The sequence below is a fragment of the Saccopteryx bilineata genome, chromosome 1, assembly GCF_036850765.1.
Source record: "Saccopteryx bilineata isolate mSacBil1 chromosome 1, mSacBil1_pri_phased_curated, whole genome shotgun sequence".
Lineage (NCBI taxonomy): Eukaryota > Metazoa > Chordata > Mammalia > Chiroptera > Emballonuridae > Saccopteryx > Saccopteryx bilineata.
This window is the reverse complement of record NC_089490.1, coordinates 360,974,506-360,998,340: the sequence shown is the minus strand read 5'-3', so window position 1 is coordinate 360,998,340 and position 23,835 is coordinate 360,974,506. Positions and strand designations below refer to the sequence as shown.

Genomic DNA, 23,835 nt, shown 5'->3' with positions numbered 1-23,835 from the left:
GGCCATCTTTTGCTCCAATGGAGCCTCGGCTGCAGGAGCGGAAGAGAGTGACAGAGAGGAAGGAGAGGGGGAGGGGTGGAGAAGCAGATGGGCGCCTCTCCTGTGTGCCCTGGCCGGGAATCGAACCTGGGACTTCTGCACGCCAGGCCGACGCTCTACCACTGAGCCAACCGGCCAGGGCTGACTATTATTTTTTATTTTCTTATTTATTTGTTGAGCGGTTTATTGACTGTCACCTCTCACAGGACTATCAGCTCTGGGAAAGCAGGGCTTTTGTCTGTCTTATTCATGGCTTTATTTCCAGTTCCTATAACGGTGCCTGCCATGGAGTTGATGGTCTGTTAATGTTTCCGAATAAATGGATGTACAAATACTTTGTGTTATCAGGGAGCCCAGCTGTTTGGATGTGTGATGAACTTTACTGATAAAAAAAATTGGCTAACAATGCCCCAAGCCTTTTCCTACATATTTTCACTGACTCATGAGAACAGGATAATTGATTTTAATATACAGACATGGAAACTAAGACTCAGAAGCTTATGTAACTTGTCCAAAGTCACAAAAATAAAGTGGTAGAATGAAGACCATAACCCAAGTCCATATTTGTTCAAGGGCAGTATCCTTTTCATCATCACTTTCTAAGTCCTCACTCTGTCCCCTTTCACTGTACTGAGATCAGTCTACATTGTGTCCCATCCTGCTGCCTCCATGACCCTCAAGAGACTGCTACTGAAGCCCTACCCCAACACCCGACTCAGCCATTCCCTCCAGTCGGCGAGCAGGGACCCAGCTACAGAGCCAGAGACCTTTGGCTGACAGCCCTTGAGCTACAAGAGGCAGTTCTTCAACCTATCTCCTCGTGTTGCTAAGAAGAGGTCTTCAGAGTGGCCAGGGCTGTATGAAGTCAATGGTGATGACCCACTGGCTGGAGGATTAGAGTGAGCACACACTTGGTGGCAAACCTGCATTATTTTACGTCCCTAACCCATGACAATCCTGTGGGGTTAGAATTATTCTGTCGTTTTGCAGAGAAGAAAGCAATGCGTATAGGGGTTCATGAGCTTAGAGATAACGGGCTGAGTCTGAAAGCTGTGCTGCCTGGCTCGACACCCCCAGGCTGCTAATCGTGGGGAATCCTTGGCTGGGGCCCAACTTGTCTATTCAGTCCAGCTGGCAGCTGGTCCACCTCAGCTGTCTAGGAGTCCCTATGGTCCTCTGTTGGGACCAGCTGCTTCTGGCTGCCCTCACCTGTCCCCAGAAAGCATTGACTCCAGGCGCCATGGAACTGGACTGCTTGGGCTCTGGCTGGCCAGCTGGGATCAAACAATGAGCAGAGAGAGAGGGAAGCCTGGGGTGCATCCCGGCACTGCCTCTTGTAGCTGCGTATCCTTGGACAACATACCAAAACTTTCTGTGCCTCAGTGTCCAAATCTATAAAATGGGGGTCCCAATATGGACTCTTAAAAGTGTTCAGGGAAATAACTGGCATACAGAACTTAGTCCAGTGTCGGATACCTGAGCTAGTATTACTGTGCCTGCCATCCTTTCCCCATGCATGTGTTTTCTGGCATGTAGGTCACTGGTTTTAGAAGCTTCTTTAAAGACCTGGTTTCTAGACTTGTAGTCTGGGGAGCTGCAATATTGCTCATTTAGAGTCTAATAGGATACAGTCCGGGGCCGGCCTTCAATTAAATGCCAGACACAGAACACTGGCATCTGGCATTTATGGGCTGCTTTATGCCCCAGCCCTCCTTGGCTCTTGGCCTCTGGAAGTCCAGCAGTGCCTCTTCCATTTCTATAGAGACCAACCTCTCCACCTATTCCCATCTTCCTGAGCATGTGGCTTTGGGTGAGGCTAGTGGCTCGTATCCTGTACCCTACTGGTGAAACTATTCACCATGACAACCCAAGGGGACAAAATAGCTCCACTGAGGAATCCAGAGCTGGAGAAATCAAACCAACCTTCACGCAACTCCCTCTGGATACACTTCCCAGCTGATGGATGTAACCGTCTGAGAACCATGTGTTCTATAAGGATTTATGCAAATCATTTTATGCAAATGCATTTTGGCCAAATCTGCAATCTGAATGGGCTATCCTACAGTCCTTGGTATGCATTTCAAGAAGTAGAAAATTTGCAGCAACCAATCTTTGCACAAAACATCTGATGTTATGTTGGGTGACATAATAAATTTGAATCTATAAAGGCTTAGGAGCAATTCTCTAATACCTTCAGTTATGCCCCACTCTTTTCTTATACCCTTTTTTCTTTTTCTTTTCTTTTCTTTTTTAAATCAAGTAAGAGGCAGGGAGGCAGGAAGACAAGCTCTCACATGCACCCAACCAGGATCCACCCGGCAACCCCATCTGGGGCTGATGTTCTGCCCATCTGGGTACACTGCTCTGTTGCTTGGCAACCGAGCTATTTTAGTACCTGAGGCAAGGCCAACTTGATGAAGCCAACTTGCTCATTCGAGCCATGGCTGTGGGAGGAGTAGATGGGAAGGGAGAAGCAGATGGTCGCTTCTCCTGTGTGCCCTGAGTGGGAATTGAACCTGGGTCTTCCACACGCCGGGCTGACACTCTACCACTGAGCCTACTGGCCAGGGCTTTTCTTGTACCCTTGACTAGAAAATTCACCCCTGGCTTACCCCTAGCTTACATAGTATGTCCTGCAGGAAGTGTTTCCTCATTTTGTCTCAACTGCTTAGGACTCCTGGTGTACCTTCCCAGAGAATATTGAACTCAGTCTTTCTACGGAGTGTCTTGTTTCCATCTTCCCTGCTGGGTGCCTATAGAGTAGGGACCATTTTCTTCTTGTTCACAGCAATATGGCTTAAACACAGTGCTTGGCTTAAACTGGGTGTGCAGAATATTCTCCTTGAATATTTGTTGAAATAAATGAATTAATCTAAGAAACAAGTATGGAGCTCTTGTATTTCCTTTGACCTTCAAATTTAATTTAAAAATCACCTCAAAGTATTTATTACTTCTATAATAAAATGTTATTTAAAATAATGAAATGGATAAGAATATGTGTGAATTTTCTCTAGAAAATGATAGCTATGGTTAATTTGTCTGAACTATAATGAAAAATTTTATCCATGCTTCTTATATGTCACATTTTCCCATTTAGGGTATTTTGTTAATTTAGATTCATTTTTCTATGTGGGATTTAAATTTTAGTCAGTTTTCTAGCCAAGACAGTTCTTCTGATCATACCTTATAACTGAATATATTATAAAGCATGATAATTAAAATGATGTAATATTCAAGATAAGAAATAAATATAAATTAGTGGCACAAACTGGAGATCTCACAAACTTTAGAGAAGGATTTATTCAAAATTGGGGGGGGGAGAAAAGATTGGGCAACAAGTGGGGTTAGGCTAACTTAATTGCAATTAAAACAATATAGGGTTGACATCTAATATTGTACACCAAAAAAAAAAAAAAAAATCCAGTGTTAAATAGAAAACAACCAGATCATAGAAAAAAAGCCACTTCTGATTTGTTAGGAAATTTTTAATTTTCTCAGCTTTGCAACAATAAAAGCAATCACAAAGGTAAGTCATTGAATTAGACATTAACTAAAAACATCTGTATAATGCAAACAGCAGTACTGCATTAGAGAGAGAAATAACATGTTGGTAAAATGGTCTCCCCCTAGTGTGACTGAAAAATGTCAACATCTATTGCATATACAGAGCTAATCCAAATCTGTAAGAAAAATATCACAATCTTAATAGATAAAGGAAATGTTTCTAAAGAAACCTCCCAAAAACATCACAAAAGAGGCAATATAAATTTTTTGTGGTCCTTTTAGAGACTTAATATTCCTTCTAAATTACAGACTCACATTAGACTCAGGTCGCTGGTTAGTTCTGTTCCTCATCATGTGTTTCAAATAATCCCCAATAAAGTTTTTGATGTTGCAGAAACTCAATGGGCCACCAGAGGGCGCTCGAACCATGCACCAGGCTGAAGTGCTATGTGCGCGGAGTAGGGTTTGAGTGAGGATTTCTGACTTGGAAAGTTGTACAGAACCTGAAGGTATCTATGGCTCCGGGTCCATCTGGTTGATCAGATCCTCTACTCCAGTCTTCTTTTACAATGCCAGGACATCAATGGACCTGGGCAAGTGCTACAGGGTGCAGGGATGGCCTTGTGCCTTCAGCCCTTATTTGAGAGAAAGATAGGGAACCCTGGCCTGAGTGATTATGGGGCACAAACCCTCCAGAGGCGGGATTTCCGGCGAGGGTGATTGTGTCTCCAGTTCACCCACCCCTCATCTGTCTGGAAAACACGGACTCCTGATTAATGCAAATATTAATTAAACAGTGGCTGGGAATAATTAAGGGGCCTATAGTTCTTTACAGGACTCATTATAAGAAAGGGCATATAATTTCTTTAAAAAATTAAACTATTATTTTTTAAAGAACTAAAAATTATTTTTAAAAAAGTTCCCTGTGCCCTGGCCGGTTGTCTCAGCCATAGAGCGTCAGCCCCGCATGTAGAAGTCCTGGGTTCGATTTCCGGTCAGGGCGCACAGGAGCCATCTTCTTCTCCAACCCTTCCCTTCCCTTCCCTTCCCTTCCCTTCCCTTCCCTTCCCTTCCCTTCCCTTCCCTTCCCTTCCCTTCCCTCCTCTCCCTTCCTTCCCCCCTTCCCCTTCTGGAGCTGATTGGCACGTCAACCCCAGGCGCTGAAGATGGCGCCATGGGACCCGTGCCTCAGGTGCTAAATAGCTTGGTTGCCAGCATGGCCCCAGATGGGCAGAGCATCAGCCCCAGAGCCGATTGCACCCTGAATCCCAGTGGGGGTGCGGGTGGGAGTCTGTCTCTCTATCTCCCCTCCTCTCACTTAAAAAAAGAAGAAAAGTTCCTGTAATTCCTAGCATCCAGACTAAACCAGAGGAACTGGGTGGTGGAAATTCAGAACTGATTTGCAGGAAACCTGAGCCTTTCCTCCTCGGGCACCAGAGGAACTAGTGAGGGATGTGGGTTTTGTGGAGACTGTCTCTTCTGTCTCTACCTGCGCTGTGGGCTGTCCGAGCCATAGCTTGGTTTATTGAGCTAAACAAGTCAGCAGCTACTTCATTGGTAGCTGTCCTTTGAGAAATGGCCCTGTGGATAAAGATGAAGATCATTGAAAAACAAGTCAGTTTCCACCAGCAGGACCTGGCAAAGTAGGTCACCCTGGCTTTCCACTGGCCCAAGGGAGGCTGGAATCCCATTAACCTCAATCGGGTAGGCTCAGGGAGGAGGCGCAGGGCTGTGTTTGCAAAACAAAACTTGGCTGCGTGGCATCTTCCTAATTTGACTTCCTAATGAGATTCGGAAGGGAAGTAGGGGAAAATAGGGTCTGGAGTTATCAAAGGAAAATACTTCCCCTTAACAAACTGGTAGCCGTGAGTGCAGAGGGTTTGGGTGTTTGGGAGGTCAAGGGTTTGCCATCAATTAATTCTTTTCCATGGGGGTCCTAGGATGTCTGAGGGATGGGTGAAGGGTGAGGTGTCCCCAAATATATTTTTTTCAATTTTTAAGGAAGTCTCTGCCATCTTAAAAAAGAAGACGAAGAAGAGAAGAAAGGTCCATGAAGTGTCAACCTGGAATGCTGAGGTCGCTGTTTTGAAACCCTAGGCTTGCCTGGTCAAGGCACATATGGGAGTTAATGCTTCCTGCTCCTCCCCCTTCTCTCTCTCTCTCTCTAAAATGAATAAATAAAAAAATCTAAAAAAGAAAGGAAAGGAAAGAAAAGAAAGGTCCACTGACTCTTTCATCCGTGTGGCGCTACTACTGCTCCTTCCCTTCTTCCACAGCAAACTTCACAGAAGCTGTCGGAACTCACTGACTCCATAACCCCATTTTCTGTGCACATTTCACCCTGCTCCAGGCTGTTCATCTCTCTCCCATTACTCAGCAGAAAGGAGTCCCAATAAGGTCATTGAAAGGAGTCCCAATACGGTCACTGATGGGTCCTCATGTTGATAGGTCCAATGGGATTTTGCAGCATTATCTAATCTTACTTGATTTCTCAGCTGCACTGACCACTCTCTGCTGGAATGCTTTCTTCACTTGGCTTCCCTGGTATCAAGCTTGTTTCCCCAATTTCTTTGCTGTTCCTTTTCTGTTTCCTTTGCAGGTGAGTCCTCCTCAGTATTAAATGTTGGAGCGCCTCTGGATTTAGTCTGAAGCCCTTGACTTTTTCTCAAGCTCTCTCTCATCCATAACCTTTTCATTGTCTCCCATTCCTTGTTGACTTAGTGCAGAATTCTTCCCATGGGCTTCAGAACTTTATAGTTAACTGTGCACTTAACACCTCTAACTGGATATGTTGGTTGAAGGCATTTCCAACATCTTCCACCCAGAACTGAACTTATGATCTTTCCCGTTGAACTTCACCTGATGTTCCATATCTTACTAGAGGAGCTGCCAACTCATTAATTATACATCTTGAACTCTCTGCCTTTCTCCTACTTTTTATCCAATCTATCCCATAGCCTATCGGTTTTTACTCCTACACATTTCTCAGACCTTGTGCCTCTCCAACTCCACAACCAACATCGTAGTCAAAAGTCACTGTTAATTCTCCCGGGACCTCTGCAATAGCCTCCTCATTGGTCTCACCTCCTCTACTCTTATCCTTTTCATAGTGGAGCCAGTGTTGTTTTTGTTTTAATCTAAATCTGATCATGTCATCATCCTGCTTATAACCCATCAATGATTTCCCATTACCCTCCCTCCCTCCCTCCCTCCCTCCTTCCCTCCCTCCCTCCCTCCCTCCCTTCCTACCTTTCTTTATCTCCCTCTCTCTCTCTATCTCTTTCTTTCTTTCTTTCATGGGGGGGGGAGAGAAAGAGAGAGCGAGGCAGGAAGGGAGAGAGATAAAAAGCATCAATTCATAGTTGTATCATTTTTAGTTGCTCATTGATTGCTTCTCATTTGTGCCTTGGCCAGGGGGCTCAAGATGAACCAGAGACCCCTTGCTCAAGCCAGTGACAATGGGATCATGTTGGTGATCCCACACTTAAGCTGGATGAGCCTGCACTCAAGCTGGCAACCTCGGGGTTTTGAACCTGGGACCTCAGCATCCCAGGTAGACACGCTATTCATTGTGGCACTGCCTGGTTAGGCAAGCTGTAAGTTTTATGAGAAGCTCTGTTCAGCTCACCACCGTATCCCTAAGGACCTTTCACAGTACTTTCCTTTGGAGACCCCCACTAGATGTTTGTTGAGGCAATTAAATGTTTCAGTCATCCTTTGATAGGACACAGGGTAAGTGAAAGTTAAGAATCTGTTTTTTTGTTTTGTTTTTGGTGGGAGTCAGAAAGAATATTGGTGTGGTCACACATGCTGATCAGAAGTGCAAATGCCAGATAAGTGTTTGATTGATTAAAAAACGGATAATAAATGGTAAATTAATTGGAAGGACATTGTTTTAGTGAAGACCATAGACATTGGAGTCAGCTAGATACTGTTTGAATTCTAGTTCCTCCATTGATGGAGCTGGATGCTGAAGTTGGACCTGTTACACAACCTCTGCGCCTAACCCATTACCGGTAAAGTGAGGACCATAATCCCTGTGGGGACGATTATGAGGTTAGTACGAGGATTAAGTGGGATAAGGAACATAAGTGCTTAGTAGGGTATCTAGCACATAGTAGATGCTCAAGGTAAAAGGGTTTCTCTCTGCTTTCCTCTTTTCCTCTCTTCCTTCCTCCTTCTCTCCTTCCTGAAGCCCCTTGCTTCACAGTTTACATCTTTCTAAACGCAAGATCCTGAAGAGAAATGGTATAAGGCAGTGGTCCCCAACCTTTTTTGGGCCACGGACCGGTTTAATGTCAGAAAATATTTTTATGGACCGGCCTTTAGGGTGGGACGGATAAATGTATCACGTGACCGAGACAAGTGTCAAGATGAGTCTTAGATGGATATAACAGAGGGAATCTGGTCATTTTTAAAAAATAAAACACGTTCAGACTTAAATATAAATAAAACGGAAATAATGTAAGTTATTTATTCTTTCTCTGTGGACTGGCACCAAATGGCCCATGGACTGGTACCGGTCTGCGGCCCGGGGGTTGGGGACCACTGGTATAAGGTTTCCTTAGTGGTGTAAAAATTGACATCCACAATTTCTGTGGCCCAGACGTCCGTGAGGTGGGGAACTCTTCACATGCAGGGTCTGGAGCCTGGGAGCTGGGGGCCGCTGGGAGAGAGCCTGAGCAAACAGGGTTCAGGGTGGACATTCTCTCTAATTGATGTTAATTTTGCAAAGGGGGCTGAGGGCCTTTGTGAATTTACATCAGTGTTTTTTGCTGAGACTGGCATGAGTCAGGCAAATGCCCATGCACCAGGAGAGCCTAGGGCGGCAGGCTCTGCCTCTGTTGCCTCTTGGAGAGAAAGGTACCTCCAAGCCTGGGCAGCTTTTCAACTCTAGCTGACCCTTGAACAACACAGGTTTGAGCTGCATGGGTCCACTTAATGTAGATGGGGAATTTTTTTCAATTACTATATACAATCCTGTAAATGTATTTTCTCTTCCTTATGATTACCTTAATAACATTTTCTTTTTGCTAGCTTACTTTATTATAAGAATACAGTGTATAATACATAAACATACAAATATATGTAAATTGGCTGTTTATGTTATTAGTAAGGTTTACTGGTCAACTATAGGCTCTCCAACAGTTAAGTTTTGGGGGAGTCAAAAATTATACATAGATTTTCAGCTGCGCCAGGGGTTGGCACCTGTGTTGTTTAAGGGTTAACTCAGTCTGGTCTCAGCTTCCTCAGAGGAGACGAGAGCAAGGCCCGGAGATCAAGCACGCTAGAAAATGCCTGCATGCAGTCGGCGGGCTGTCCTCGGTCCACTGTCCTCCTCCCTTGCTCTCCTCAGGGCCTCCTCAGGGCCTCAGTCCCACCAGACCTGGGCCATGCCAGGGCAGGGAGCATGTGCCAGGCTCAGCACCATGGGGCCTCCTGCACAAAGACTTCATGACCTCTCCCCAGCCCTGGGCTGGGCTGTGCCCCTTCTCTGGGGCACCCATATCCGCATCATCACACTGTTCCCTTTGGAGCAAACAGGGTAATCACAGTGACTTTAGAATGTATATTTGGTGCCACTTGGACTTGTGCGGAGCACACCTGCAGTGAGAGAACTCAACTGTCCGTCTCCCTCTCGGCTGGCCACTCCGAAGGGAGGGGCTGTGTATGGGGCTGGCACGTGGCAGGGCACGAGCCATTCAGTTCCTGAGTGATGAAGCAGGTGGGTACCAGGTACCTGGCAACAGGCTCCCTGCCACCAGCTAGCTAGTCACGTGTGAGTGCTCCGCCTCTCTCAGTGCCTGCCGCCCTGTCCTGTGAAGTCTTCCTGGCACTTGCCTTCCTCCCATTTTGAGCTTGCCTTTTCTCCCACTGAGCGGCCTCTCAGACATCCCAGGTCGCTGCCGTCCTCATCAATGCCCTCGTTAGTGGATGCAGACTGCTCCACAGAGGGGTTAGCCAAGACATTCTTTTTTTAAAAATTTAAACTTATTATTTTTATTTTTAAAATCATTAAAAAATCTTTCAATTACAGTCAACATATAATGTTATGTTAGTTTCAAGCGTATACCCCAGGTATTAGACATTATATAACTTACTAACTGATCATCCCGATAAATCTTCCACCTATCTGACACCACAGTTATTAGGATATATTGATTATATTTCCTATGCTGTGCTTTACATCCCTATGACTGTTCTGTAACAACCAGTTTGTACTTCTTAACCCCTTCATCTTTTTCTTTCTTTTATTTTTTTTTTTTCATTTTTCTGAAGCTGGAAACAGGAAGAGACAGTCAGACAGACTCCCGCATGCGCCCGACCGGGATCCACCCGGCACGCCCACCATGGGGCGATGCTCTGCCCACCAGGGGTTGATGCTCTGCCCATCCTGGGCATCGCCATGTTGCGACCAGAGCCACTCTAGCGCCTGAGGCAGAGGCCACAGAGCCATCCCCAGCGCCCGGGCCATCTTTGCTCCAATGGAGCCTTGGCTGCGGGAGAGGAAGAGAGAGAGAGAGAGGAAAGCGCGGCGGAGGGGTGGAGAAGCAAATGGGTGCTTGTCCTGTGTGCCCTGGCTGGGAATCAAACCCTGGTCCTCCGCACACTAGGCCAACGCTCTACCGCTGAGCCAACCGGTAGCTCAGGGCAAACCAGGGCAAAGCCTTCACCTTTTTCAACCAGCCCCCCAACTCCCTTTCTATCTGGCAACCATTAAAATGGCATGAGCCAAGACAGGCCATTTGAATGGAAAAGCCACTGGAAACAGCTTGGGTGGGCCAGAAAGCTGGGTGGGGTGGGGCCTCAGGGGATCACCAGGGAGGGGAAAACTGTGTGAGCCAAGTTGATGGAGTCTCAGATATGATGCCCACCTGTCAGCTCTGTGTGGGGAGGACTTATCAAAGGAACAACGGCCTCTGCCAGCACTCTGTCTGGAATAAAGCTTACCCCAGCCCTTATGCTGGACAATCCTGTGTGTATCCTGTGCCTTTCAAGCTGCTGCCCCAGTTCTAGAACTCAGAGAGAGTGAGTCCGAGTGAGTTCATGCACGGGCTCTTTTAGAGGAGGTGCCTGGGACTCCAGCAGCCCTGTCTCCCTCAGCCTCAATCTTCATTTTTACAGCCAGAAGTTATGGGGACTTCTCTTCCAGGCACTGGAACCCTGGACTGAGGGACCTAGTGTGGGTTTGGGACCCCTTGCTCCTGAGAAGGGACCTCTGCAGCCAAGATATTCATCCTAATTTTAAACTGCATGTGGGGGACCAGCCCATTCTATATCTCCACCCCTCCTACTACTCTCAATGTGGTTTCTTCTCTAATTCCCCACTGGTAGGACTTCCGGTCACCCAGATTTCAGGTGGTTCTGAATGATGGTTGTTCTCTAGTTTAGTTGTAATTTTGATGTGGTTGTGGGAGGAGGTGAGTACTGCATTTACCTATGCCTCCATCTTGACCAGAAGTCTAGTCCATTTTTCAAACCATTCTTCATAAAACATTTTTTTTTTGCAATTAATTGGGAACTTTGTCTGATTTAGGCCTTGCATCCATAAAGGATAAATGAAATCAAGACTTGTTCAAGGATCTTTATGGGACTCAGGGTGGCTGCAGGGAGGTGTAGAGTAGGGAGCAGCAAGACGTGAGTCCTGGGGAAAAGGGGGCAGGGGCTGGAGCAGGTTCTGCTCAGTGTGTCCTCTCAGGTGCCCTGAGGAGTGCAGACTTGATCCTGGAGACCAAGGGAGGTCAGGGAGGGATTCTAAGGCAGGTAGTGAGATTTGAACTCTTTTTTTTTTTTTTTTTGTACTTTTCTGAAGCTGGAAACGGGGAGAGACAGTCAGACAGACTCCCGCATGCGCCCGACCGGGATCCACCCAGCATGCCCACCAGGGGGCGATGCTCTGCCCCTCTGGGGCGTCGCTCTGTCGCGACCAGAGTCACTCTAGCACCTGGAGCAGAGGCCAAGGAGCCATCCCCAGCGCCCGGGCCATCTTTGCTCCAATGGAGCCTCGCTGCGGGAGGGGAAGAGAGAGACAGAGAGGAAGGAGAGGGGGAGGGGTGGAGAAGCAGATGGGCGCTTCTCCTGTGTGCCCTGGCCGGGAATCAAACCCAGGACTTCTGCACGCCAGGCCGACGCTCTACCACTGAGCCAACCGGCCAGGGCCGAGATTTGAATTCTTAAATGATCACTCTGGTAACAGTGTGGACGAGGGATCAGATCGGGAAGACCATAGAAGAGGGAAGAATTGAAGTTGTCTGGGTGAGAAAAGATGGTGGCTTGAACTAATGGTGGGAGAATGGCCAGGTGAGGATGGATTGTGAAATACTAAGAGGGAAGAAACAAGAGGATGGGTCAGTAATGGGTTCTGTTGGGCAAATGAGTTTGTAAAATTTGTATTTTTTGAGTTTGCTCACTTTTAGTGTTAAAAAATGAAATGGCGCTGGGCAGCGCCAGGTATGTGATCTGTGAAATTGCTAATTACCTTCCTGCTTGGGAAGGGCCATTGTCATGCTAATGTCACCGGAGGAGAGGTTTTTTTTGTGCCAGAAAAGTTTGAAAAGGAGAAAAGGAGAAGGAGAAGAAGAAAGAAGCTAAGATGGCAGGGAAAGAGAGAGAAGCCATTTTTTGTAGAGTGAGAGCAGAGAGGATGTAGAGTGCTGAAGGAGAAGCCAGTTTTGCAGAGTAAGAAGCCATGTTGGCAGATGGGGAACCAGAGGTGAGGGGCTTTTGGACTGGTGGGGCCTTTGATTCTAGGAAAAACTGGAGAAGATTCTCCTGGTTGTGAAACCGGAGAATGTTTCAGTGGCTTTGGGAGCCCTGTGTGTTTGCTCGTCGGCCGGTACGAGTCTTGAATAAAGGAATGGCCCGAGTCTTGAATAAAGGAATGGCCCACTATTTTTTGGCTCCGCTGTTTCTTTACCGTCTTCCCAAATCTAATAGGAACCTGCTCGTGCATGGTCACAATGGCAGCGACTACTAGCCGTACAGGTTCCATTTTGGATATGATGAGTTCAAGATCCATGTGGGCCATCCACAGAGAGGTGTCCAAGAAACTGATGGATGAATTTATCTATCTACCTGTCTACATAACTACAGTACCTGGAGGAGTGGTAGTTTTGGGAGCCAACAACATATCACCAAAATGCATGGGAGGATGAAATCTCCAAGAGATAGACAGAAAGATGGAGACGGAGAAAGGAACCTGGGGTAAACCGGGCTTTCCATGAGACAGATTTGCTTAGAGTATACCTGTGTGCTCAGAGGGTGAATGTATTTGCAGCTGAGAACGTGAGTGATTACAAACTGGTTAATCTTTATTCTGAGTGGGGTCCTTTGCAGTGTTAGAATCATCAAGGGGAAACAGAGACCAAGCCTGTGTTTCTGGGAAGACAGGGACGCCTGAGATACTCTACACATGGGCCGTGTACCTCACCTGTTTGTCCATCTAAGAGCTGTTGTTGACTATAATGACCTAACCAGCATGTGGTGGCCATTAGGTAGGTGGCTCCCCATATAAGACTAGGACAGGGGCAGGGCAGAGCCAGGGTCTGCTTGTTACTTACACGTTGAGAGGCTGCCAGGCTGGCCACTGAGCTTTGGCTTTGATGACAGTGAGGACCTCATCGCTCTGCAAAAAAGACCACAAATATTTAGTGAGGAGAGCTGGGCTCATGGGAACAAGAGGGCTCTGACGTGGTCACACTGTCTGCTCCTATTCACTTACCTGCTATTGAGATTCTACCTGCCCAGGTGTGGGAGCCATCTGGCCTCAGGGTAGGGGAGCCCTGGAGCCTTGGCCATCCCAGGAGGTGGGGCTGAGTGTGCAGTGTGCCTGGTGCATGCTGGACACTAATGAATCCACTGAGCCACACCTTTGTTTCCCAGCGCAGCCCACGCCTTCCCCCCTGGAGCCAGGCTGTGCCCTGGACTCTGCCTAGGATGGCCAGACTTCCATATCATGTCTTGCCTGGAGGGAAGACTGTGTGCCCTGTGTCCTGACACTGACTCGGGTCTATTCTGGGCCACCCTGTTACAGGAGCTGCAATGTAGCCAACAACTGGCCCCAACGATGGTCACCCCCGAGGCGTGTCCTGCTGTTGAGACTCACACACTGGATCAGACTCCTTTGGGTGAGGAGGTCAGAACAGAGCTGGGGCCACCTTCTGTGCCACTCATGTTATTATTCTCTGTTTTGCTTTGGACAGTGTGTCAAGAAGCCTTGAAGTGTGAGGACCTAAAATAATTTTTTTAAATTATTTTTATTTATTGATTTTGGTGAGAGAGAAAAGGAGCAAGAGAGAGAGAGAGAGAGAGAAGAACATCAATCTCTTTCTGTATGTGCCCTGACCAGGGATCAAACTGATCATCTCTGCACTTCAGGATGATACTCTAACCAACTGAGCTATCTGACCAGGGATCAAACTGATCATCTCTGCACTTCAGGGTGATACTCTAACCAACTGAGCTATCTGACCAGGGATCAAACTGATCATCTCTGCACTTCAGGGTGATACTCTAACCAACTGAGCTATCTGACCAGGGATCAAACTGATCATCTCTGCACTTCAGGGTGATACTCTAACCAACTGAGCTATCTGACCAGGGATCAAACTGATCATCTCTGCACTTCAGGGTGATACTCTAACCAACTGAGCTATCTGACCAGGGATCAAACTGATCATCTCTGCACTTCAGGGTGATACTCTAACCAACTGAGCTATCTGACCAGGGATCAAACTGATCATCTCTGCACTTCAGGGTGATACTCTAACCAACTGAGCTATCTGACCAGGGATCAAACTGATCATCTCTGCACTTCAGGGTGATACTCTAACCAACTGAGCTATCTGACCAGGGATCAAACTGATCATCTCTGCACTTCAGGATGATACTCTAACCAACTGAGCTATCTGACCAGGGCTAAAATAATTTTTTGAGGAAGGATCTGACAGTTAACATTTTTTGAGGAAAGCATTAAGTCATCAATGCAGGGAGAAAAAAAATCAGAACTTTGCTGATCTTGTTAAACTTTGAGGTGTGCTTAGGTTCTTATTTTCAATTACACACTAGGATGGAGGGGGGAATCACAATCTTTTCAAGGCTTAATTCTTCCCAGAGCCCAAATATGGCTTTGGCTGGGGACATTCCTTAGGGTGGATTCAGCCAGTTCTGGGTCTATCTCTCCTTTCCCTGGCCTGGCCTCAGCAGTGCTCAACCAACATCCATTAATTAGGCACAGAAAATCCCAGAATGTCACCCGCTGGGGAAGGAAGGGCTTTGTTGCTGACTGAACAGGTCCCTGAGTTCCAGGAAGGCAGAGACTTGCCCCAGTTCTTAGTGCCCTGCCTGGCTGTGGCTGCCCGGAACCGATTTGGAATGAATTGGTGAATTTTTCCTTAGTTGGGTACCTTGCCCAGAAAATCCCATATCCTTAAGGAAACTAGAAGGAAGGAGATGAGAGGTGTCTCCAGGCCCAGGCCCAAAGATTATAGAAGGCCTTCTAGTCCGGTGTGCCTGGCCTGCAGCTCAGGGAAGGAGCTGGTGGGTGGAGGGACTTGGAGAGGAAGGGGGGTCAGCCACACCCAGCGTGGCTGGGTGCTGCGGATGGTCCCGCTGTGGTGCAGTGGCCCCCAGGGACAAGCCACAGAGCCACCCCCCAGGGAACCCTGTAGCCTCTTCCTGAGCTCAGGCTTCCCTGGGGGTTCCCCCTTCTGACCAGAGGAAAGAACTTTTGGACACAAATAGCCCACATTCACGTTTTCAGAGACAGCACTTCTAGGGCCTAACTGAGGGGTTTATACTTCCCATGAAAGACATCTTCATCTGTTGAGAATATTTTCCTGATTCATTTCTATTAAATATCTGCTGAATAACAGAGAGAAGCTGCTTAGCATGAAGTCCCGGGTGGGACCCGACCGATCTCCCGAATGCCAGCGCTGAGTCTCCATGACCCGGGCTTCCTATAGTCATCTCAGACCTCCATGGTCCACACTGAACTCTTCGTCTGACCCAGAACCCTGCTCCTCCTGCAGTGGGCCCCAGCTGGGTTAAAAGCACATCCCCTGCTGCCCGAACCTAACACCGGGCATCACCAGCTTTCCTGCATTGCCCACCCCTTCACAGTGGTCAGGCCCTAAGCTCCACTGTGTTCACACCTTAACATCTCTTGAATCCTCCCACCGTCTCTCCCCCTCTTTGTCCCCTGTACTTCTTGCTTTCCCGTAATCCACCCTCCACATTGCTGCAAATCCAACCTATCTATTCCTTGCCTAACCCCTTCAATGGCTCCCCACAACTTCCATGATCATTTTTAAGTTCCTGCTATACTATTTAAAAATTTTTTTAATTCCAGAATAATTTATGCTTATGGTAGACAAATTTAGCATCACAGAAGCACACAATGTAAATGTTGAGCACTTTTCACTTTAGCATCTACCCTGCCTTCTGCCTCCTTCTCCAGAATGCTAGTTTGATGTGTAGCATTCCAGGCCTTGACAATGCATATGCAACCACATGTGTGTGTGCATACATTAGACACAGCTTTTTAAACTGAATATCTTATTCTGCACATTTTTCCTTAATATTACATCATGGGAGACTTTCCATGTCAGTAGATACAACATCATAGCTCTCCTTTTGTTGATTTATTTATTTTTTTTAAGTGAGAGGTGGGGAGAGAGTGAGACAGATTCCCGCATGTGCTCTGACTGGGATTCGCCCAGCAACCCCCTGCTCCTCGTCTTGGACCAATACATGAATCAATCGAGCTATTTTTAGTGCCTAAGTTGATGTACTCAGAACAACGGAGCTATCCTCAGTGCCCGGGGCCATGCTTGAACCAATGAAACCACTGGCTGCGGGAGAAGACGAAGAGAAAAGGGAGAAGGAGGGCGAGAGAAGCAGATGGTCACTTCCTTTGTGTGTCCTGACCAGGAATTGAACATGGGATGTCCATATGCTGGGCCAACGGTCTATCCACTGAGCCAACTGGCCAGGGCCTCCTTTTGTTGATTTTTTTTTTTTTGTATTTTTCTGAAGCTGGAAACGGGGAGAGACAGTCAGACAGACTCCCGCATGCGCCCGACCGGGATCCACCCGGCACGCCCACCAGGGGCTACGCTCTGCCCACCAGGGGGCGATGCTCTGCCCCTCCAGGGCATCATTCTGCCGCGACCAGAGCCACTCTAGTGCCTGGGGCAGAGGCCAAGGAGCCATCCCCAGCGCCCAGGCCATCTTTGCTCCATTGGAGCCTTGGCTGAGGGAGGGGAAGAGAGAGACAGAGAGGAAGGAGGGGAGAGGGTGGAGAAGCAAATGGGCGCGTCTCCTATGTGCCCTGGCCGGGAATTGAACCCGGGTCCCCCGCACGCCAGGCCAACAACCGGCCAGGGCCTTTTGTTGATTTTTTAAAGTATTGAAGATCTTAAGTTATGGTAAGCCTGGTCAAGACTAATAAAAAATAAATCCAAGAAACACAATCTTGTCTGATAATGATCATTTTTGCCCTTAAAGAAATGCTTACTAAAAAGAAAAAAAAAATCAATGTGGGTGGGGTGAAGGTGTCCACCAAGTTTGTCGGCCTGCAGATTCACCTTGCATTACCATTAAATCTTGGTTTTCATGTCCCAACTAATGACATCTTGATTTTGCTTTTGCAGAATAACTGAACAAAGATTTGTTTATTTACGGTGATGAAATTCTGTCTGTCGTTCTGAGGGCTCTGGAGGCTCCGAGGAGGGGGGTCCACACGTGTGGGCAGTAGAACAGCTTGCTGCTATAATTTCTTTCATTAGTGGTTCCACACCGTCTGCAGGATCAACTGCTTATTTTCCTTGTTGGCGATCACTCGTGTTAGCCAATGAAATAAGAAAGCAGGAACATTCTGAAGATTTATTTTAAAAGCTAAATATTTTTCTTGCTGCATCAAAATTCTCTGGTAGAACTTAAATCCTACAAGATGGGAGATGGTCTGGCTAGTTCATGGCCGTAACTATTCAATACATGCTATGGTTGGACGGCTTGTAAGCTTTTGAAAAAGCAACGCCACATCATTCTTTGTGTTTTATGTGTAGAAAGCCATAGCATGGCGGTTCTCGAATTTTTTTTTTTTTTTTGTATTTTTCTGAAGCTGGAAACCGGGAGAGACAGACAGACTCCCGCATGTGCCCGACCGGGATCCACCTGGCAGGCCCACCAGGGGGCAACGCTCTGCCCCTCCAGGGCATCACTCTGTCGCGACCAGAGCCACTCCAACGCCTGGGGCAGAGGCCAAGGAGCCATCCCCAGTGCCCGGGCCATCTTTGCTCCAATGGAGCCTCACTGCGGGAGGGGAAGAGAGAGACAGAGAGGAAGGAGAGGGGGAGGGGTGGAGAAGCAGATGGGTGCTTCTCCTGTGTGCCCTGGCCGGGAATTGAACCCGGGACTTCTGCACGCCAGGCCGACGCTCTACCACTGAGCCAACCGGCCAGGGCCTGGTTCTCTAATTTTTTTTTAACTCACATTATTGGTGGCTATTTCATTGTTGCCATAAATGATGCTCTGATGAACACTTGTGTACGTACTCTTTTGTTTACAAACCCAAGGGTTCCTGTGTTACGGATTCCCAGGGATGATTAAAAGATGAAGAAGATTGAAATGTTAGGCAGGGCCTACCAATTTATCCTCCAAATGTCTGTACCAATTTATCCTCCAGCAAGAATGTATATGTGCCCGTGTCTTCACCGCTTTGAACGCACTGGATACTGTCATTCTCTTTAGTATTCACTAATCGAGCAGGCAGGGATGTAGTGTGGTTGAGAGCCCAAGCTCTGCAGTCATACCTAAGTTCAAATCCTGGTTTCACTATTTACTAGTTCTATGTCCTTGGGCAAGTCTTTTGACCTTGCTTAGTTTTCTCCTCTGTGAAATGGGGTGGAAAAGTGGCTTATTAGAGGGACTGAATGACCTAGTTCATGCAATGTGGTAACACAGTGCCTGTATCAGCATAGATATAGCTACTGTTCTTATTCTCATTCACACCCAGGCCACACTGGCAGAGAACTGATTTGCGCTGCTTGAGTACCACAAGTGGAGCACACAGTCGCATCTACAAACTGACAGAGCCTCCGGAGGACTGAGCAGCTCAGGGAGCAGGTGACGGGAGCTGTGTGTAACTTGGTGAGCCGCTGACGGGCCCACGGGGGCATTTTCCACGTTGGAGAATGGAGGACTTCCATTCAAAGTCAGCAATCCAAATTTCAGAGTTAAATGAAAAGCCATTTTAACAAGTCTCTAAGGCACACAAAGGATCTTTCAGCGATCCTTAGAGCCCTTTAGACATCTCTCATAGGATCCTTTTCAAACAAAGCATTTCAGGGCACTCACAGTTCATGCCTCGTTTGGATAACATTAGCAATTTTCCAGAGCTATGCCAATTAAAATGAAAAAGTCCCAAAGAAACTACAGGTCATCCATGTCCATCCCTACAGGGATGAGTTCTTTCATTTTGCTTTTGATAAACATATGGGGAAGATGTGACGGTTATACTCAGACTTCCTAGTTACCAGGACCAAGTGGGAATCGCACAGCCCCAAACAGACCATAGGCGGAGGTCAGGTCCAGAGGAAGGAGGGCTCATGTGGAGTAAAAATGGGCCGGGATGGGGTGGAGGCAGAAATCACATCGATATTAGGAGACGCCAAGTTTCAGCAGAGAGCAAGAATGTGAGTCTGAGAGGGTCAGGGTGGGGACCGAGGTTTGAACCAACCTTACCCCACACTGACCCTCCCCTGTCCTCCAGAGCCACACCCAGTGAGGGAGAGCTCTGGGCATCTTAGCCATGCTCACAACAAAAGGCCAAATCTGTCTTCTCCTCCCTGCCTTGCTCCTCACCTCCTCCTCTGTTCCTGCATTTCCCTGGATCCTGACCTTTGGCCTTCATCTTCTAGTCCTGAACCACACCTGTTCCTCATCCTAAGGCCCCCTTGCTCAGAAGGGCACTAAGGCTAAGCTCCCCCACCATAGCATGTCCTGCCCAGACCTTCAGTCCTGGATTCAGCCCACCCAACCTACCCCTCTACCCCCTAGGAAGGGAAATAGATGCAAGCTGTAATTAGACAGAAAGAAATGGAAGGAACAATAATAATAGTGATCTACTGTTTTTATGTGCTAGGCACCTTGCTAATTACCTTCAATCTTTACATTTCAAGGTAGGCATATAGTTTTCAGTTGTCAGAAACACATTCACTTAGCCAAATTACTGAGAGTTTAAACCTCAGTCTGACTCTGGAGGCCACATCCATCGCCCTGTGAACCCAGGCAGAGGCGAGCTGGCAGGAGGGTAAGCTGTGGTGCAGTGTCCAGGCACCCATGGAAGGTCAGGCCCCAGCCCTGACCTGTGCCTCTGCTGCCCGTAAGAGCATTCTCTGAGCCTACTCCGAGTGCTGGATATTGCAGCAAACTCACAGGATTATCAGCAAGTTCAAAGTACCGTTAATATGAATGCTGTCCTGGTTTTGAAGAAGGTGGAGAGCATCAGAGTCCTTGAATGGGGAGAAGCTGCCAGCTACCAAAGAGAGGGAGACCCAATGACACTAAATGCACACAAGGCGACACCCAGGCAGGCACACAGACTGCCCCGCTCCATGTGCATCTCTGTGCATTCATTGACAGCTTTCTTAGGAAGATTTTTGGAAAACAACTAAGACCTCATTTTGCAGATGAAGGTTGAGAGAAGTCACACGAGTTGTTGAAGACTACCAGGGATCATGATTCCAACACAGATGCATCTGACTCCAAAACTCTTGCTCTTCCCACTTTCTCTGCTTTTTCTGTCTCCTTCCCATTCCTCCCCCAGTTTTCAGCAGGAGCATGGCTGCCCCTGGCTGACAATTTTTTCCAAGGAATCCTTGCTTTGAGGCGCAGGATCACCGGTTTCCTCTGGGGGCAGGGCCATCCAGATAGAAGGTGACAGAAGACAATTTGACTTTGGGTGAGGGGTATACAGAATCAAATGTCAAAATAATCTGGAGATGTTTTCTCTCAACATATGTACCCTGATTTATCAATGCATTAAATTTAATAAAAAAAAAGACCCTAATGAGCAGTGTTTGGTCCCATTTTTTGCTTCTACCCTTTCCCAGAATTCCCACTTAACACCCATAAAAATATATCATCCTGACGGCTTCCACTTCTGAAGGGAAGCGGAAAGTCGTTCCTCCATGAGTGTGTCCTGGGGATGTGCAGCGGGAAATGAGCCATTTTATGAGGTGATAACGGAGCCTTAAGCATCTTTAAAATCAATTGTGCCCAACTGTCCCTCCCATTATTTCAACAGTCTCTGGGATTATGGGGTCATAAATAAAAAGACACCTCATCTTCCTGGGCGCTTTACAGTTTGCCCATGGTGTCATGTGGTCTCCACCTGCCACTCTCTGAGATAAGCAGGCGAACGAATAGTCCCATTTCTCAGATGAACTAACTGATACCTCTCTTCTGAAACTGCTCTGGTCAAGGTCACCAATGATCTCTCCCCACTGCCAGTGATCAATGCCCAGCTCTTAGCTTCTAGGACCCCTGAGCTGCCCTGGACACAACTGGTCCCTCCCTCTCCCTGAACTTTCTGCTCGGCTCTGGCACTTGCTTCCTCTCCGTTCACCTCACTGGCCATCCTTTCTCAGTTTTCTTTACTGACACATCTCTACCTTCCTGCAAACACTGAAGTGCCCTGGGTTCAAGCCTTTGTTCCTCTTCTTTTATCTATCTATCTATCTATCTATCTATCATCTGTCTATCTATCTATCTATCTATCTATCTATCTATCTATCTATCTATCCCCACTGCCTTGATGAGTTCATCTTGTCCCATGCCCTAAAAAACTAACTAAATGTACACTGGTGACTACTAATGTAGATCTCCTACCTCATCCTCGCCTCTGAACTCCAACTTAGAGATCAATGGTTGAACATTTTAATCTGACACCTCAGACCCAATGTGATGAAGTCAAGCTCCTGATCCTCTCCTCCCCAAACCTGGCCTCCCTCCTTCCCTCCCACGAAACGGCAGAACTGTGCTTCCAGTTCCTCATCCTTGCTGCCTCTTTCTCTCCTATTCTGCGTCAGATCCACCAGCACATCCTGTCCACTCTACTTCTCACGTCTATTTATAAACCACTACGTTTCATTCCCTGCCTTGCCGCCACGCTGGTCCACGCCGCCATCATCACTTTCCTGGGTCACTGCAGTTGCTACCAGGCAGATTTCCCTGCCTCCATCCTCCCCTTCCTTGTCTTTCTCCAGGCTCTACAGTAGCCATATCATTTCTCTGGTCAAAATCTTCCAATGGCTTTCCATCTCACAGCAAACGGGGACCTTGCCATGGCCCCCAGGACCCTTCATGATCTTCCCCATCCCTCTGGTACCTTGCTGACCCCACCTCTTAGGACTCTTTCCTCCGCTCCCTTTGTTTCTGCCATCCTGGGTGTGTTACTTCCCCTCAAACATGCCAGGAACACCAGCGCTGGCTGTTCCCTCTGCCAGGACTACGTCCTCCCAGATGTCAGAACACCCAGTCCTTTGCCTCCCTCAGGCTTTGCTCACGTGTCACCCTCTCGGTGAAGCCTTTGCTGACCACACGATTCCAAACAGCAATTCCTGTCCCTTCCCCTACCCAGCAGCCCCCCCATCACTTCACATGATTATTTTTTCTCTGTGACATTTGTCACTGTCCTGTAGACTATGTATTTTGCTTATCTACTTTTTGTCATCTATCTCCCATGCTGAACAAAGGCTCCATGAAGACAAGGCTCTGTTTTGCTCACAGCTGTACTGTGAGCATTTGGAACAGTGCCTGGAACATGCTCAATCAATGTGTGCTGAATGAATGAGAGAGGCGGTGATGAGGAACCAGCGGTGTCCTCGGAGCCCCACCCACCAGCACGCCCTCAGCCCAGGAGCCGGTGCTGAGCTGGTGGGCACTGGAGGATAGCGCCGGCCAGGACACTGCTGGGACTGCCAGGGAGTAGAAGGAAGGGAAGGGGACAGACACAGAGTTCACATTAGGAGCCAGGGCCGGAGCGCAGAGGTTCTGAGTCTGCTCCGGAAAGCTGGGTCGGCCGATTGTAAGCGCCCACAGCGTGCCTTGACCCGGGGAAGCAGCCGCCATCCCAAGCTGCTGCCAGATCCACTGTCTCAGAGCCAGAGAAGGGATCTGAAACCCATTCACTGAGCCACAAAAAGATGATGTGGCTGTACAGAAGCATTTCAAATTCAATTTCTTTTTATTTCTTTTCAAACACAGCCTGTAATTCTGATGGGAAAATTGCATAACGCTTATAGATAACAATTTTCCTGCGAGGCGGTTTTGTGAAAGCAGCTTGGCATTTCTGAAGCGGGAGAGAAAGGGCCCATCAGAGCCACCTGGGTCCAGCCTGCTGTCCTTCCTCTGCGTCTGTCTGTCTCTGGCAGGTGGAGAGCCCTGAGGACAGGCTTCACTCCGTGAGCGGGGAGAGAGGGCCATTCTTCCATGTACCTCTATTAGCCACAGCCATCGATTTAGCTCACCCTCTGGTGACTGAACTGCCAATCCTGGCTTGAACCTCATTTTCTGGATTTTCAGCATGTCCTCTGTAATGCTCGTGAAAGCCTACCTCTCCCCAGAGGCGAGCGGCGAGCTGAACAGGTCAGTGGGCACATCTGTCTCTCCCATCCTGCTAGCCCCTCGTGACCGGATCTTCCCAGGCCCTTCTCCTCACCTCCTTCCTTCTCTCCAGCAATTAGAAACACATTAGTGCCAGGGTCAGAGCAGAGAAGTAAGAAAGGAGCCAGGCCAGGTGACATCCTGACATCACACAGGAGAGAGCATTCTAAGCACGCTAAGCCGGGACTGTCTGCTTTCAAACAGGTTGGGGCTGCAAAGAAGCCCAGTTGGAGCCTGGAGAGCAAGGAGGAGCCAGGCCGGGCCTGGCTGGAGCTGCCTGTAAAGGCAGAGCCTCAACCCTTCCCACTTCCAGTGGCCTTAAAGGCACAGCATCTGACACCCCTCGCTCCTGTTCCTTGTCTCCCCTCCCCAGCCTTCCACTGAGGACAGCTCCCGTTCAGTCCTGGAAGCCAGTGTTAGAGCAGGGGCTGGACTGTGTCCTCTCTGTGTCCCCAGCACCAGCCTGGCTTGGGGTAGGTATGCAAGGGATGATTAAGGAATGAATAATGGATTAGTTAATTACATAATTAATTAATGACAAGCTAGAGGAAGCCTCAGGCATTGGCTGCCCTCCCAGGGGGTCTTAGGGACACTTCTTTTTTTTTAAATATTTTTTTTATTTAT

The 23,835-nt window shown here is 47.9% G+C and overlaps 1 protein-coding gene across 1 annotated transcript in view; it reads right to left on the bottom strand.

Moving 5' to 3' along the window:
• Positions 1–23,835, bottom strand: part of SPON1 (spondin 1) — a 328,021-nt gene that overhangs the window by 23,019 nt on the left and 281,167 nt on the right. Inside the window, exon 7 of the mRNA XM_066251009.1 lies at positions 13,104–13,168. Within this exon, the coding sequence (XP_066107106.1) occupies positions 13,104–13,168 (65 nt within the window). The remainder of the gene's footprint in view (positions 1–13,103; positions 13,169–23,835) is intronic.